The sequence below is a fragment of the Poecilia reticulata genome, chromosome 18 (genome assembly GCF_904066995.2).
Source record: "Poecilia reticulata chromosome 18, P_reticulata-male-v2, whole genome shotgun sequence".
NCBI classification, from domain to species: Eukaryota; Metazoa; Chordata; class Actinopteri; order Cyprinodontiformes; family Poeciliidae; genus Poecilia; species Poecilia reticulata.
In genome coordinates this window covers 27,413,009-27,426,665 of record NC_088847.1, presented here as the reverse complement: position 1 = coordinate 27,426,665, position 13,657 = coordinate 27,413,009, and the positions used below count along the sequence as shown (strand labels likewise).

Sequence of the window (13,657 nt, the reverse complement as noted above, 5' to 3'; positions counted from 1 at the left end):
GTTTATCAGAAAAGGTTGAAATTCTCCATGAGACGATGAAGAAGACAGAAGAGACCCAGCAGGTGTTGATGAAGGAGCTGCAGAACCATAACGACCAGGTGCAACCTCTGCTCACAGCTTCTACCATAAAGATTAATAATATCTGCAGACTAAAACTCAAAATAAAAATGATCTTTATGCATGATTAAGTTTGTTCATTTATTTTCTATTCATTGATAAAGAGTTTTATTTCCAAAGTGCAAGTAAAGAACTTGCTGCTACATCGTGTTTTAGCTATAAGAGAAAAAATCAGCATATTTATGTGACACCACAGAACAAAACTTGTCTTGAAGCAATTTACAAACTCTGATAGTGAGTATGTGTGTGGTGACAGTGGAGAGGAAAAAGTCTCATTTTACCATCTAGAGAATAAAAGTACAATGAGTTTCTCTCCTGTCTGGGAGAGAAGCACGTTTAAACAGAACAGTCAGTGTTTAAGTCTAAAAGATAAAAGAGATAAAGTCAAGCTTTATGAGCAAAACAAAGATAAATAACTCTTTTCCTGGCTTATAATTACATTAAAAGTTGTTTTTGAGGCATCAACATGTGAAGGTCTATTAGGAAAAGATATTTTTGTGCTGAAATCCTGCTTCAACATCCATTCCTCTGTCTGACGGCAGCAGCAGAAAAACCCTGATCCTGAACCATCTGCAGCCGCCGAGGAGCCGAAACTGGAGAACACGATTACGTCAGAGATGACGGAGCTCCGCAACCAGGCAAAACATATTCATGTCTTCATATTCTGTATAAACTACATATTTCAGAAGATTCGATTACATCTTCAATAAGATCCTAACAAATTAGGAGCTTTAGCATCTCATCACATTTAACATTTTTATATTTTTATTTCACAAGCACATTATCTTCAAAATAAATTTATGAGCCAAAAACTATTCATTAAGCAAATAATCAGGAAATGCCTGGTAATTGCTGTCATAAAGAAGGAATGATACGTTTCTTTTTTCCTAGTTTTTTTCTCAGTGAACATTATATGAAATGTTCTTTGTGGCCGCTAGAGGGAGCTATTCCGATCACAATAGTTGAGATCAATGACACAAAAATCAGATTTTTTCTGATAATTGATATTCAAAATAAATTATATGACTTAGATTTATATTTGCTCATCCTTGTTTTGTATTTTTATGTTTTTCTACATTTTGTTTTTTAGCTGACAGTCGCCCAGGCTCAGTCTGAGGCTCTGACAGAAAAGAACCAGCAGCTGGAGGCTCAGCTGGCTGAAATGAAGCAGAGATACAACCAGGAGGTGAGACAGGAACACTGCAGATCCCTGAGCTTCATGCTTTCATAGCTAATGATGAATAAAATGTCTCACTTCATTACAGTTTAAAACAATAATCGCAGAGGAGCGAGAGTGGAGGGAGGAGCTTGACAGAGACCTGAAGGGTCTGAGGAAGGAGTATGAAAACAAGAAGAACCAGGTTTGCTTCGGTTTCAGAACAGTTCTCTACACTAGATTGTGTTTTAAATGACCAGGTCAGTGAATCTACATAATTTTTCCTTCTTCAGCTGAAAACGATCCAAAAAGAAGCAGAATCTGAAACCTTTGAAGATGTTTCAGCACCGGCAGAGGAAGAGGAAACCCATGAAGAGGATTCATAAAACTATATATACATTAGTATTTTAGATAAACTGAACTTCACCAGTTAGTTAATAAAAACTCTGAAACTGGTATTTTTAATTTAAGGCTTGGAAAACAGTTAATTTAATCACATTATTTAAGTAGGTGATGGTGTGATATACCGACTTTCTTTTGTTGTATATATTTTAGCCAAGCAAAGTTATCAGAAACAGTGTAAATCTGATTATTTTGACACCATATTTATTATCTTTTGCTATCTAAAAGACACAAATATGGTTTGGATTAATTCATTTAAATTTAAAGTTTCCAGTTGTGTTTCATGCTACAACAAAATGTCTTTGTTTTCAAATAAAAATCTACTCCAGGTTTATCTGACAGTGTGAACATTTAAATCAAACCTAAACATTTGTGAAGCAACAATCCAACATGTGCTTTTATTTTTCTTGGTTTTGACTGGCTGAACCTGCAAAAGCAGAATTAAAGACCCAGCCGTCCAAAGTAGTACAAAGATGGTTTCCACTGCACTTATTTACAAGTATTACGGTAAATTTGTTGTCTGAACTCTTAAAAATTAATAGTTTGACATGTTTTTAGAGTGATGCTCAAATGTTCTTGGATTTTCACTGTTGATGAGCGGCTGTGGCCCAGAATCTTCACAAATACTGAGTCAAACTGCATTTACTGTTTATCAGTGCAGAAGATCAGACTGTTTGTTTCTTCCAACCTCGACTGAAAGCCGATTCTACAGAACATCCTGTTGGTCTGAGCAGAACCACAGAACCACAGTCACATCAGACGTCTGCTCGCTGATGAACAAAACAAAAGACATTTCACCATCGCTGCTGTTCTGATGATGCAACTGAGGATGGACATTTATCTGCAGCACAAAGTACATGTTGGCTTTTCATAAAACCAATTAGTTGGGAAATAAATAAGTTATTTACGGCTGTGCTTGCTGAATAACGTCATGGCACCTTGGTGGTTTCTCAACAGACTGAGCGGTAAGAAAAATGAAGCATTTATGACAACGACAGGAAGCCCAGAGTTTCCAGGAACAGACTGCTGACTCAGCGTCCTGCTCAGATTATCAGAACCACAGCAGAAAAAACAACATGGTGACCACTGGCTTCTTTTAGACTGAAAAAAGCATTAGTTGTCCATATTTCCTACCTGGCAGCTATTGCTGCATGAATATGGACATTAACAAATAATAATTAAAGAAACTTTCAGGTCAGTTAAGCAGCGCAGAGGACTGGATAAAAGATAGCTTATGACCATTATGGGTTGTGATCATATTTATATAGATATAGTGGTGCGATCTGGTAAATAAACCTTGTCTATATTCTGCTAATGTTTTTAAAAAAACTACATTTCAAAATAAAAACATGTAATATTTACAATTTTTCAATAAAAATATTGATCTCTCCAGGATGTTATTGATTGAACATTCAGTTGTCAGTTTCTTGGGCTACATATAAACAAACAGAAACTCCACTATAATCATGCAGAACTTTGAACAAAAACATCGTATACCGTCAGAAGTGTTCGAACATGATACAAACGACTCATATCTTTAAACTGTAATCTGTTCAGTCTTGTATTAATTATAGTCGTTGGCAGGTGAGAGGGCTACACTTTTATTATGCAAAGATGGAAATATTTGTTGTTTCGTCCTGAACTCTCTGAAGGCTTTATAAGTCCGAACTCCTGCCGAAGCGAGCGCAGGTCTGTGGACGGGACTGTGGACGGGTCTGTACACGACCACAGTGGACATCTCAGAGCAGCGCCCCCTCTGGAAATCATCTGAAACTAAAATACTCATTTTTAACATTTTTGTTTAATTTTCTAGTGTACATTTAGCTGAAAATAAACTGTAAAACATCTTATTTTCTTAAAAATATTTGTATTTTGAATAAAAATCTTCAACTGAAAGAGCATCCAGTTGGAACAAAAAGAAAGCCACGGTTCTGTCACGTTCTGAGTGGGTTCAAGTTTACCTTTTGCTCTTTGTGTTTGTCTGTTGATTCCTCCAGTATAAAACACAGTGGAAGAGTCATAACTGTCTGTATAATAGAAAAGGTTTAATTTTTAATCATATTTAGTTACAGCCTAACATGGATAGTTTTCACGTTTCACAGAGTAAAACTAAGTGATGTCTGACCTGGATGGTTTCTCCATAGACAGAAAAACATGACTAGAAAGAATGAAACTCCAGTGACCATCACAGGAAGTACGATGTCTCCATGTAGAGAAGGCGGCGATTCAGGAAATCCTGCTTCAGAGCAGAAAACCACAGGTTAGAGACAAAGTATCACAGCAAAGACTGGCTGCAGTTTCATCCCAGAGACAACAGTCAACACTGTCAGTCAGAAATAACTTCATAAATCTATATGCATGAAAATAAAGCTTCAAATCAATCCCAACTCAATTATATGAGCTTGTAGGGAAAATCTTATTCATAAAACTATAAAATGAAGCATTTTAGGTTATTTACCAACCAATTTATGTAGGGTTTGTATTCAAGGTGATGACCTTGAATCTTTCCAGGTGGTTTATATTTACTTACTCCTTGTGAAATCTATGACAATAACCGGGTAATTTGAAGCTTGGTGAATTGACTTACCTTAAGCTGCCTGCCATCATTTATTGACCATTGTTACTCATTTTACAGCAAAAATAAACTGGAGTACAACAACCCTCTGTTGAAAAGCCAAAGATGGCAACACAAAACCAATCTGGACCAAAGTGGAGCAATTTTACATACAGAAACTTTATTTTTTCAGATTTCCTGAGTGCTGATTGGGAGCTGAAGACTTCAACTCCCTGCACTGGTCAGATCTGGGTAACAGACATGAACATCATCTGGAGTTATACTGGGAGAGCCACTCATTATCCGTAATCAGGGTTCAGTTAAGGGTAGAAAGTTCATATCTATGTTTTTTGGCACAATGTTTCTTCCTGGTTGGGTATGAAATTCTTTGGATCATCCTCCATATTTTCTTTTTAAGAAAAATGTTGGTCTGGTTAATAACAGAGTTCAGTTATTAGCGTCTCCTCTCTAAAAATCCCAACTGAACACAGACCTGTACCTTCACATCTTTGTTTCCACTCAGTGACATGCAGAGTAAATGCATGTTTCATGTTTTTAATCTAGATTATTCCCATTCCAACACTCGATATGATGTTTTGGACCCACTAACCTCTGACAGTCAGAAAACTGTCTGGTGATTCTCCAACTCCAGACATGTGGCACCGGTAGTTTCCTTCATCAGATTTAGAAACCCTCTGTAGAGTTATGTTTCCTCTCATGCTGCTCCCAATGAAAAGCTCGTCTTTATAAAATGTAGATGAATTATTTCCAGATAATTTTCTCCTCGTTCTGCATCGCAGAACCACTTCGTCTCCTTCCATCACTGGGAGAGCTGGGATCTCCAGGATCAACTCTCCGTCTGAATAAAAAAACATCTCTCTCATTTGTGGATTCCTCTAGAAAAATCTGAGAAGGTTAAACTGATCCAAATATTTATCATCAACAAGAGAATAAACAGTGTTTAGTTCATATTTTACCAGTGACAGTGATGCTGATGGTGTTGCTGATCTTCCCAGCTTCAGATTCACACCAGTAAACTCCAGAGTCCATTTCATAAAGCTCACTTAGGAAGCACGTAGATTTGTTCCTGTCAGCGGTATATGAAGGACAAAGTGAGCTGATTTGTTTGGATGTGTTCCTTTTTATTGTCCAGGCAGCAGCGTCTTCCTGCTGGTCACAGTTCAGGCTGAAGGCCACAGATTCATACTGGAAGAACTGCAATCTGTTGGGAAGGACCTGGAAAGAAGCTGTAGAAGGAAGTAGCCAGTAAATGAAGAGCTGTGTGGAGATACAGTGAGGAAATGCCTTCACCAACTAACATGCAACCAGAGTTTACTTTTATACACCACAAATTAAGATCATTTGACTGAATTGTTTAACTTACCAAAAACAGCGCACAGTGTTGTGATCTCCATATTGACTGAACGGAGGTCTGAGCACCGACTGTTTTCACTGCAACCACAACTTCCTGTTTCAGTGTTTAGACGATGTACAAACGTCACAGGACGTCCAGTCAAAAAAACATCCAGTCTAAAAATAAAACATGCATTAAATCAACCTGCTCTGATGGACTTTGTCACTTAAGGATGGCGAACCGTGTTGAAACTCTGACGTCTGTATTTTATGTGATGTGACCATTAAATGAGATGTTGTAATTTTCAGCAACATGACCACTAGGGAGCAGCGTGTTCCAATCATCTCGCCAAAGCTGCAGGCCTTTCTGCTTAATTCTTACTTTTTGTTAGGTCAGTTTTCTTTTTAAATTTGCGTCGTCGTTCACGTTTTCAGATATATGTGACTTGTATGCATCTCCTGGATGGACTGCAAACAACTAAAAGATCACAATTATTTGTTTTCTGCATCTGAGTGTCACATGACCTCAGAGCTCCAATAGCTGAAGCTCAAACAGCTACCTTTTACAGACTTTGTTTAGAAAATAAGGTCAATTTGTCTGGATGTACTGATATATTAACATGTTTCCATCCTGAATATGAAAACATGTCATAGAAAAGGTTTATTGCAATTAGACATGAATTTTGATGCATCTGACAAATTTTATTTTTTCAAATGTATTAGTACATAATTTATTGAGATAAAGAGGTTAGTATTAAAATAATATTTTCTATAGGAATGTATACATGATAGTATAAATATTAAACAAATTAGTGAAGAAATACCCTTCATTTATGAACAGTTACCAGATGTCAAATATTTACAAGAATTAAAAAGAAACAAAGCAAACATTCTACTCTTTCATAAGTGTAATATTTTTAAATCATACATTTATTTGTCCACTGAATGTCATTCAACATAATTGTTCCAGCTAAATAGATCTATCAAAGATTACAATTCTGTTTTTATCTGATGCAGTGATGAATATTTAACAGCCCAACTGACCTAACAAACAAATAAACCACTAGAGTTTGATGGATGTTCAATTGCCAACTAGAGAAGAAACAAAACAAAAATAATGATAAAAATATCAAGAAATCCAAACTTGCAAGACAAATCTTAAAATACAAAACCACTTAATTAATCATCCCATACAGTCTCTGTTTAACTCTGAAATTAATGTAAAAGCTGAAAACACTTAAAACAAAACAATGTCCGCAGCCCATAATGCAGTGGTGCAATTAAAATACTCCATAGGTTTTCCATTTGTCTGATTGAGTGCAGCAGCGTGGCTCCCTGGAGGTGCTGAGCTTCTGCAGAAAAGCCCCAGAGAAAGTCAAAGCGCTGCGTCACAATGCAGGTTCAGCGCATCCAACTATAGCAAGTATTATACCAAAGCATAACTGACAACAGTCACAATAACACTCAAAACATTTTGCCCAAGAACGACTGAGACCTGAAAAATAAATAAATATGCATTATCAACATAATCATGTTCTTTCAAAAACATTCATCTTTTTTCAATTTTTCTTTCTAAAAGATGCAAAGATGACAGTATAAATTTATTCTGACCTTTAAATTAGGTTTAGCATAAATTAAGTATTAACTGGCGATGTCGTCCCTTTTTTCTCTATTGGATATTGTTAATATTTTACCAGTAAAATACATGTTTTCTTTTTCAAACATACCTGCCTTAACAGCACAAGGAACGGTGAATATAAGTGCAACAACAATGACGCCGACAATGATGCCGATCATTTGCCCACGTGAAATCTTTGCTCCTGAAAAAAGAGGAAAAATTCACACAAACACACAAAACTGAATTTTTCATACATTCAGCTGAAGCATCGCACAGAACACATGTTGTTACACAAGACAATAAAATGTTCAAATTACTATGAAGAATGAATGTAAGAGAATGTTTCAGATTGATTATTCAATTTCTTTGAAAATGTTCCAAAAAAATATTTGAACTGTATTTATCTCTTACTAAACTGCAGTTTTTCTGTTTCCTGGAGGAAATCAAACCAAGTAAATTGTCAAACTATTTGGGCTTTTTTAACACAAGGCCGCACTATTTTTGTTTCTTCAACATTTCTAAATACAGATGCAACAAAAGCAGCTTAGCATTGTGATGAGATATTCAAATGCCACAGAAGGCATTTGTATGAATCTGTTTTATCAGAATGTAGTGTAATTAAATTAAAATCATCTTGTACAAACAACAAATCGTGAGCATTACCTGTTGTGGTGTTATGAGAAGCCAGCTTGGTGTTTGTCTGAGTTTGATTTGTTTGTCCCTGTGCATCTTTATAATATTGACTGGAATATCCTTGAGCTGGTGCAGATTGAACTGGAGCAGAAAAACATGAAATGTCCTTAAAGTCAGACTTTAACTTACCATATGCATCAGATTGTGTTATCAATGAAGAAAAGGAAGCTGTCTCTTTTGTAACACAATATTGAAAAATATGTTGGCAATAGTTTTTTATCGATGGTAAAAGTGAAGGGAAATGCAGACAGAATGTGCAGAAGCAGCAAACAGAGTTCTGGGTTCCTGGAACCAGACAGGAACTTTTCCTCTTGCTCAACTTGTTGGGTGGCTTGTCTCACTTCCTCTGTCTGAGTTTTCCCATCATACAGTTTTAAATGTGTCACTAACTGATCTGTTTTGCTACAATTATTGTTAAAAGTCTCTAAAACTTGTTTTTCCTCTTAAACGTAATCATGGTGCCTGTCATAGAGGTGGGTGGAAGTGGTGAGGGAAACGCTGAGACCCAGGTAAGATGATGATGAATTTAATGAATATATTGCTCGTAGACAGTCCAGGACAGGCAGCATGGCAGGAAAACAAGCACACAGCTAAACCAGGACTTAACAGTACTACTGGAGAGCACAGACAGAGTGACGACATGCGTCACTCTGTCCACAATTGATCCTTGTCGACACAATCGACAAGGAACACAGACAACAGGTGGGACTAAATACAGTGGGAGGGTAATCACAGGGAACGAGACACACCTGGGAAACAATCAATGGGGAAGACCCAGAGACTCACAGGGAACAGGACCACACAGAAAAAACTCAAAAATAACACACGGATCATGACAGTGCCATCCTCTACACAGTGGTGGAGAAAGTACTCAAAAAATGTACTTAAGTAAAAGTACAAAAACACAGACAAAAATGTACTCAAGTAAAAGTAAAACTACCACATTAGCATTTGTACTTAAGTAAAAGTAAAAAAGTACTGGCTTTTAAAAATACTTAAGTATTAAAAGTAAAAGTAGCCTACTTGCTGAATGCATTACCTAATCGCTAATATCATTAAGTGTACCGATCGTATTTAATTGTAAGAAATGTGCCATTTTAATGAACAATGCCACAGATAAAGCATGTTTTTATTATGTTTACTCTCTGTAACATAGTTTAGACTTAGATATGTGATTCTATCCATCATAATTTCAGGGATGGAAACATCTTGTCTCCTGTCCAAACATAACATGAACTTCACTTTTTTTTGCCACTAATGGCATTTATTTTTAAAGAAATCCAACAGAAAGGGGATGGAAAGAAGGTGGGTGGGGGAGGACAGGCAACCAAGGATCCAGTAGCAGAGTTATAGTCAAAACCACCTACCCAAGACCAAGTCAAGACCAACACTCCACGCTACGTAACACAAAAAAATTTACTTTTACTTATCAAAATTGCTTCTCAAATTGATCTGAAAGATCCACATTCCAATAAAAAACTAGATATTAAATACTTAGAGCTGAAATAAACGTAATTAGTAAAGATCAGTCCACAAGAATCGGATCATTCCTGAATGTACCAGCGTTGTCCCATATTTGCAACACCTCAGTCAACACCTCCACACAATAATTCAGTGCATGAGTGACAATTTTTTTTCATCGCAGATGCAACATGTGTGTCTCAGTCAGTACAGCTAGCTTTGCTAGCATCACGTCCACAGATCTTACCTTTCTTCAAGCTTTCTTCAAGCTTTTTAAAGCGACGCTAAAAGCTGGACGAAGTCCCCACCGTCTGTGAAAGCGAAGCGCTGCTGATTTTACATGTTGCCATATCAATTTATGCAGCGCTATTATATTACTGATGATTAGACTCGCCCAGGGGAAACCACTGCGCATGTCTGGAGCTTTGCGTGCGAGTAAAGGTGGAGCCGATGGGTGACAACAGACACTAAGTCACGTTATTGCTCGGATTTTACGGCGCCACCTTAAGTCCCTGAACTTCACATTTTAACGGAAAAAAAGAGCAACGCGACTTGGATGTAACGAGTAACGCGACAGTTTTGTAGAAATGTAGTGAAGTAGAAAGTACAGATACTTACTGTAAAATGTAGTGGAGTAAAAGTAGAAAGTATCCATTATTAAATCTACTTAAGTAAAGTACAGATACACGAAAATTGTACTTAAGTACAGTAACGAAGTCCTTGTACTTCGTTACTTCCCACCACTGCCTCTACATCATGTTATCTGGAATCTAATACTGCAGTGGCATTGTAGTCAGTGGTTGTTTACAGCTGGGTCTGTTATTCTTGGTCTGAGCTTTCATCATATTGACATAAGTGAAAGTTAAACTATTATGTTTAAACTCAACAGTTTTAAAATCATAAAAGACTTACCTGTTGAGGCTGCAAGAGCAAGAAGGGCAACATAGATTCCCACTGAAATTTCCATTGCAGTGAAAGAAATGAAGGCTGCTTTCTTTTTGTTCTTTTGTCAGGTTTACATTACCCAGAAAACCTGGGGGTATTTTTCAGCTCCTCTGATGGTATTTAGAGAATGTGATTCTTCAACTTGGTGTCTGCGGACAGGATCTGTTTTAACGTTGACACCAAACAACTGTATCTTCTCCTTTCACTTTCTATCAGGACTGGGTTGTTGCAATTGGCAGTTGAGGACAGAGATAGAGAGGCAGATAAGGTTTAACCCAGCCCACATATTTCTTAACTTTTTTTTTGCTTGCTAAATTTCTCTTTGCAGTTCTTTCCATTTCTGTTTTTCTTGTCTTTTTGTTCTGTGACAACTGCTAAAATCATAAATCAACACAATTTAATTGATTAAAATACCATATAGCCATTAAAATAAACTTATGCTATATAAAAGTCATGCTTGTACAGTATAATCTTTGTTTGTACAATATAAATATAACATGATTGTGTTCAAAAATAGATTAACCTGAGTGACAGCAAAGCTCTACTTGTAAAACTGGAACATTCTTTCCAACTTTGACCCCAAAATGTGACAACGGTTTATTTTGTTTTTCTGTTGTATGTTTTGATAAATCAGCCACACACACAGCTCCAACCAAACCAAACTTAAACATTATATATTGTAAAATATTGAGCAAATTAAATGGAGACAGTCTAACCTTTTTACCAGAGGAAAACTTATACAACTTATTGTACAGTGACATGTAAAAATTCAGTAGAAAACCTCAGCACATATCGCAGTACTTTAAGATTTATTGTTTAAATCTGAAGTGGCTTTAGGGACAGCAGGAGAGGATTTCCTGCAGCAGCGCGGACCTAAGGCGAAAAAGAATAAGACCATCAAAAAACCACAAACAACAATAATTTAATCAATGATGACATTTTGATGTGCTTGGATTTCTCAGTAATCATTGTGTAGGAAAAAGATGATTAACTTTAAGAATGTTCATTAAAAAGCTGCAAATATATGAATGAACAAAACCAATTTTACTGGTATTCTCACATGATGCATCTTGAAGTAAAACATATTTTACTACATAGAAAATTAAAATTTTAAAACTCATCAATTTGCTTGTTATCCAAGTTGTGTTTCTACCTGCATAGCCAATGAGAAAGAAGATAGCTGCGACTCCCAGTGAAACTGCACTGATGATGAGCCGAGTCTTCAGGTCAAGATCTATGAAAAACAACAGGTTGAAGAAAAAATGTTTTTAATAAACCACAAGAAAAGTAAATATTATTTTACACTACACACATTTAGTGACTTAGCAACAAACTGGGGTGGTCTCACTTTTTATGCCTGGCTTAACTAAAACTGCACACTTAAAGAAATGAGCACATGCAAGTTTTCTGCTGAGATGAAACTAAAAATCTTTCCATATATACAAAACAGAAAAAATTAAATCCAGAATCTATCAAGAAACTGCAAGGCTTTCTTTTAACAAGCAAATGTTCAAGACACTATAAGACCCTAACATATACATTTTCTTGAATATAAAAAATGTAACCTACTTTTGTTCTAAATGAGAAACATATTGTCTACCTTTACCTTGCTGATTTTCTGTCCAGCACTTTTTCACATTATTACACATAACATTTTCTGAACTTTTCTTTTTTGTGTCAATAGCACCTTTAGAAATAAGTTTACTATGAAAAATTGTCATGTGTTAAATGCTTATTTTACCCACTGTACATCAGAACAAAATGATGTTTTAAAGCAGTTTTAATTTCCTCTAAGTTATAAGATGTTAAAATGTTACTTCTTGCAGAGCTGTAGTAGTTGCTCGGTCTCCACCGTCTGTCACTCTGGGTCCCATTATGGTCTCTAAACATTTCAGCCACAGGTTGGGTGGTGACATTTTGTGCCGTTGTTGATGGAGCTGGTGAAGCAAAAAGATATAAAAATACAAACAGAGGCATATTGTTCAAAACAGAAAGCAGTGAGCAAATGTCACACGTTAGTAAAACAGCAAGATAAAGGAACAAAAAGATAAAAGAACACATTAAAAAGTACTGAATTAACATTTTTCTCAATTCAACAAGGTGCAGGATCAACTGGTGATTTATTTTCACATCTGGATTTAAGAACAGATTGTTGAGGTGGGATGTTGTGCATTATTAGCACGTTGATTAATTTGTCACATTACAGTCATGAATCTCATTTTTCTTGCAAACTTTTCTGTCATTGGCCAACAAAGTGGTGCAGTTATAGGAAAATATTACATTATTTCCCAAATCTTTTGCATATAAAGTTCTGATTTTATTCAGCATCTCTCAATAAATTTTAGTTTATTTGTTTACTTTCAAAATCCACCTATGTATAATTTAATGTAATTTAATGCATTTTACATTAAATTACGTGAAATAATTTAACTCAGATTAACAGATGTTCTGTGAAAAACTCAGACGTTTGTCAGAGAACGTCTGTGAGTAAATTACATCTCAAAACAAACTTCCTCCTTCGATTGTTGAAAATACAGGCATTGTATTAATTTAAAGCACTCAGATCTTATTTAGAATATGTTGGAAAGCAACTTACCAGCAGAGGCTCCATGAGCAAAAAGAATAACAAAGATTCCCATTGATAAATTCATCGTTTGCAGTCGGTTCTCAAAGTAAAGTCGTGACGTCTTTGCGTAAAGATATGAAATCTAATTTTCTTTTAATGCCAGTGAGAAACAAAATAGTCGCCTTTATTGTTTGACAATGGACATCAGGTGGTTTTTAATTGGATAATCTAACAGAGAAGAAGCATTAACTTCACTTTTGAGTTGTATTCCCTATTTGTACATTGTGTCATTTGTTAATAGGTTCAGTTTACAGTTTAAGTTCCTCATTGACTTTATATTTGGTTCAGCATTTGTATTGTCATGGCAGTTATAACAGGAAATTAATCATAATGAGCTTTATTCAACAGGTTGATGTGCACGCAAACAAGAAACATGACCTTGGTTCCTCTTTTTTTCTCTCAACAAAAACATTCAGAACATAAAAATATTAAAAATAAGAAAGAAAAGGCAATAAAAAGGATTTTATTATTATTTTTATTTAGTAAACATACTGATGGAAGATTTTCATTCCATCAACATTCTCTAACCATGTTTTATTAATCATTAGGTCTTTATTTGTTTTTGGTATAGTCTCATAAAACTATGATCATTTCCATCATAATGATTTGGTCCAAATATCAACTCATCCAGATCGAGTCCGTCAGACTTTCTGAAACAAACATTGATCCATGTAGATCATGGATCAACTTATTTAAATGTGTTGAATTAATCAGCTCCATCAGTCTAAAGGC

The 13,657-nt window shown here is 35.7% G+C and overlaps 2 protein-coding genes and 1 long non-coding RNA gene across 5 annotated transcripts in view; 2 read left to right on the top strand and 1 right to left on the bottom strand.

Moving 5' to 3' along the window:
• The window catches only part of LOC145548554 (uncharacterized), an 8,294-nt gene extending 7,467 nt beyond the window's left edge, over nt 1-827 (top strand). Inside the window, exons 12-13 of the mRNA XM_081599110.1 lie at nt 1-98; nt 660-827. The exon at nt 1-98 is cut by the window's left edge and continues 7 nt beyond it. Of these exons, the coding sequence (XP_081455236.1) occupies nt 1-98; nt 660-827 (266 nt within the window). The remainder of the gene's footprint in view (nt 99-659) is intronic.
• Nucleotides 828-1,211: 384 nt separating this feature from the next.
• On the top strand, nt 1,212-1,852 carry LOC145548747 (uncharacterized). The gene is made up of 3 exons (XR_014084749.1): nt 1,212-1,303; nt 1,383-1,478; nt 1,567-1,852. It is a non-coding gene; the product is annotated as an uncharacterized LOC145548747 (long non-coding RNA).
• A 9-nt stretch (nt 1,853-1,861) lies between these two features.
• Nucleotides 1,862-13,127, bottom strand: LOC103460758 (uncharacterized). Of its 3 annotated transcripts, none has more exons than XM_081599679.1 (12): nt 12,896-13,127; nt 12,117-12,236; nt 11,453-11,533; nt 10,102-11,172; nt 7,864-8,739; nt 7,310-7,402; nt 5,614-7,077; nt 5,207-5,476; nt 4,840-5,088; nt 3,801-3,914; nt 3,637-3,702; nt 1,862-3,448 (listed from the first exon to the last, which is right to left on the bottom strand). In XM_081599679.1, the coding sequence occupies exons 7-12, from the start codon at nt 5,642-5,644 to the stop codon at nt 3,240-3,242; spliced, it is 939 nt and encodes a 312-aa protein (XP_081455805.1). In that variant the 5' UTR covers nt 5,645-7,077; nt 7,310-7,402; nt 7,864-8,739; nt 10,102-11,172; nt 11,453-11,533; nt 12,117-12,236; nt 12,896-13,127; the 3' UTR covers nt 1,862-3,239. The 3 variants fall into 3 exon arrangements, with proteins under 3 accessions (XP_081455805.1, XP_081455807.1, XP_081455806.1); XM_081599681.1 differs by having other exon boundaries at nt 3,801-3,911; XM_081599680.1 differs by having other exon boundaries at nt 7,864-7,974; nt 10,267-11,172.
• Between the last annotated feature and the right edge of the window lie 530 nt (nt 13,128-13,657).

Bases quoted from the DNA above. Each gene is read 5' to 3' on its own strand.
- LOC103460758 (XM_081599679.1), bottom strand. From the start codon at position 5,644: ATGGAGATCACAACACTGTGCGCTGTTTTTG. The intron at 5,089-5,206 runs GTAAAATATGAA...TTTTTTATTCAG, and splicing joins CATCAGCATCACTGTCACTG to ACGGAGAGTTGATCCTGGAG. The intron at 3,449-3,636 runs GTAAACTTGAAC...TGAGTATTTTAG, and splicing joins ACAAACACAAAGAGCAAAAG to TTTCAGATGATTTCCAGAGG.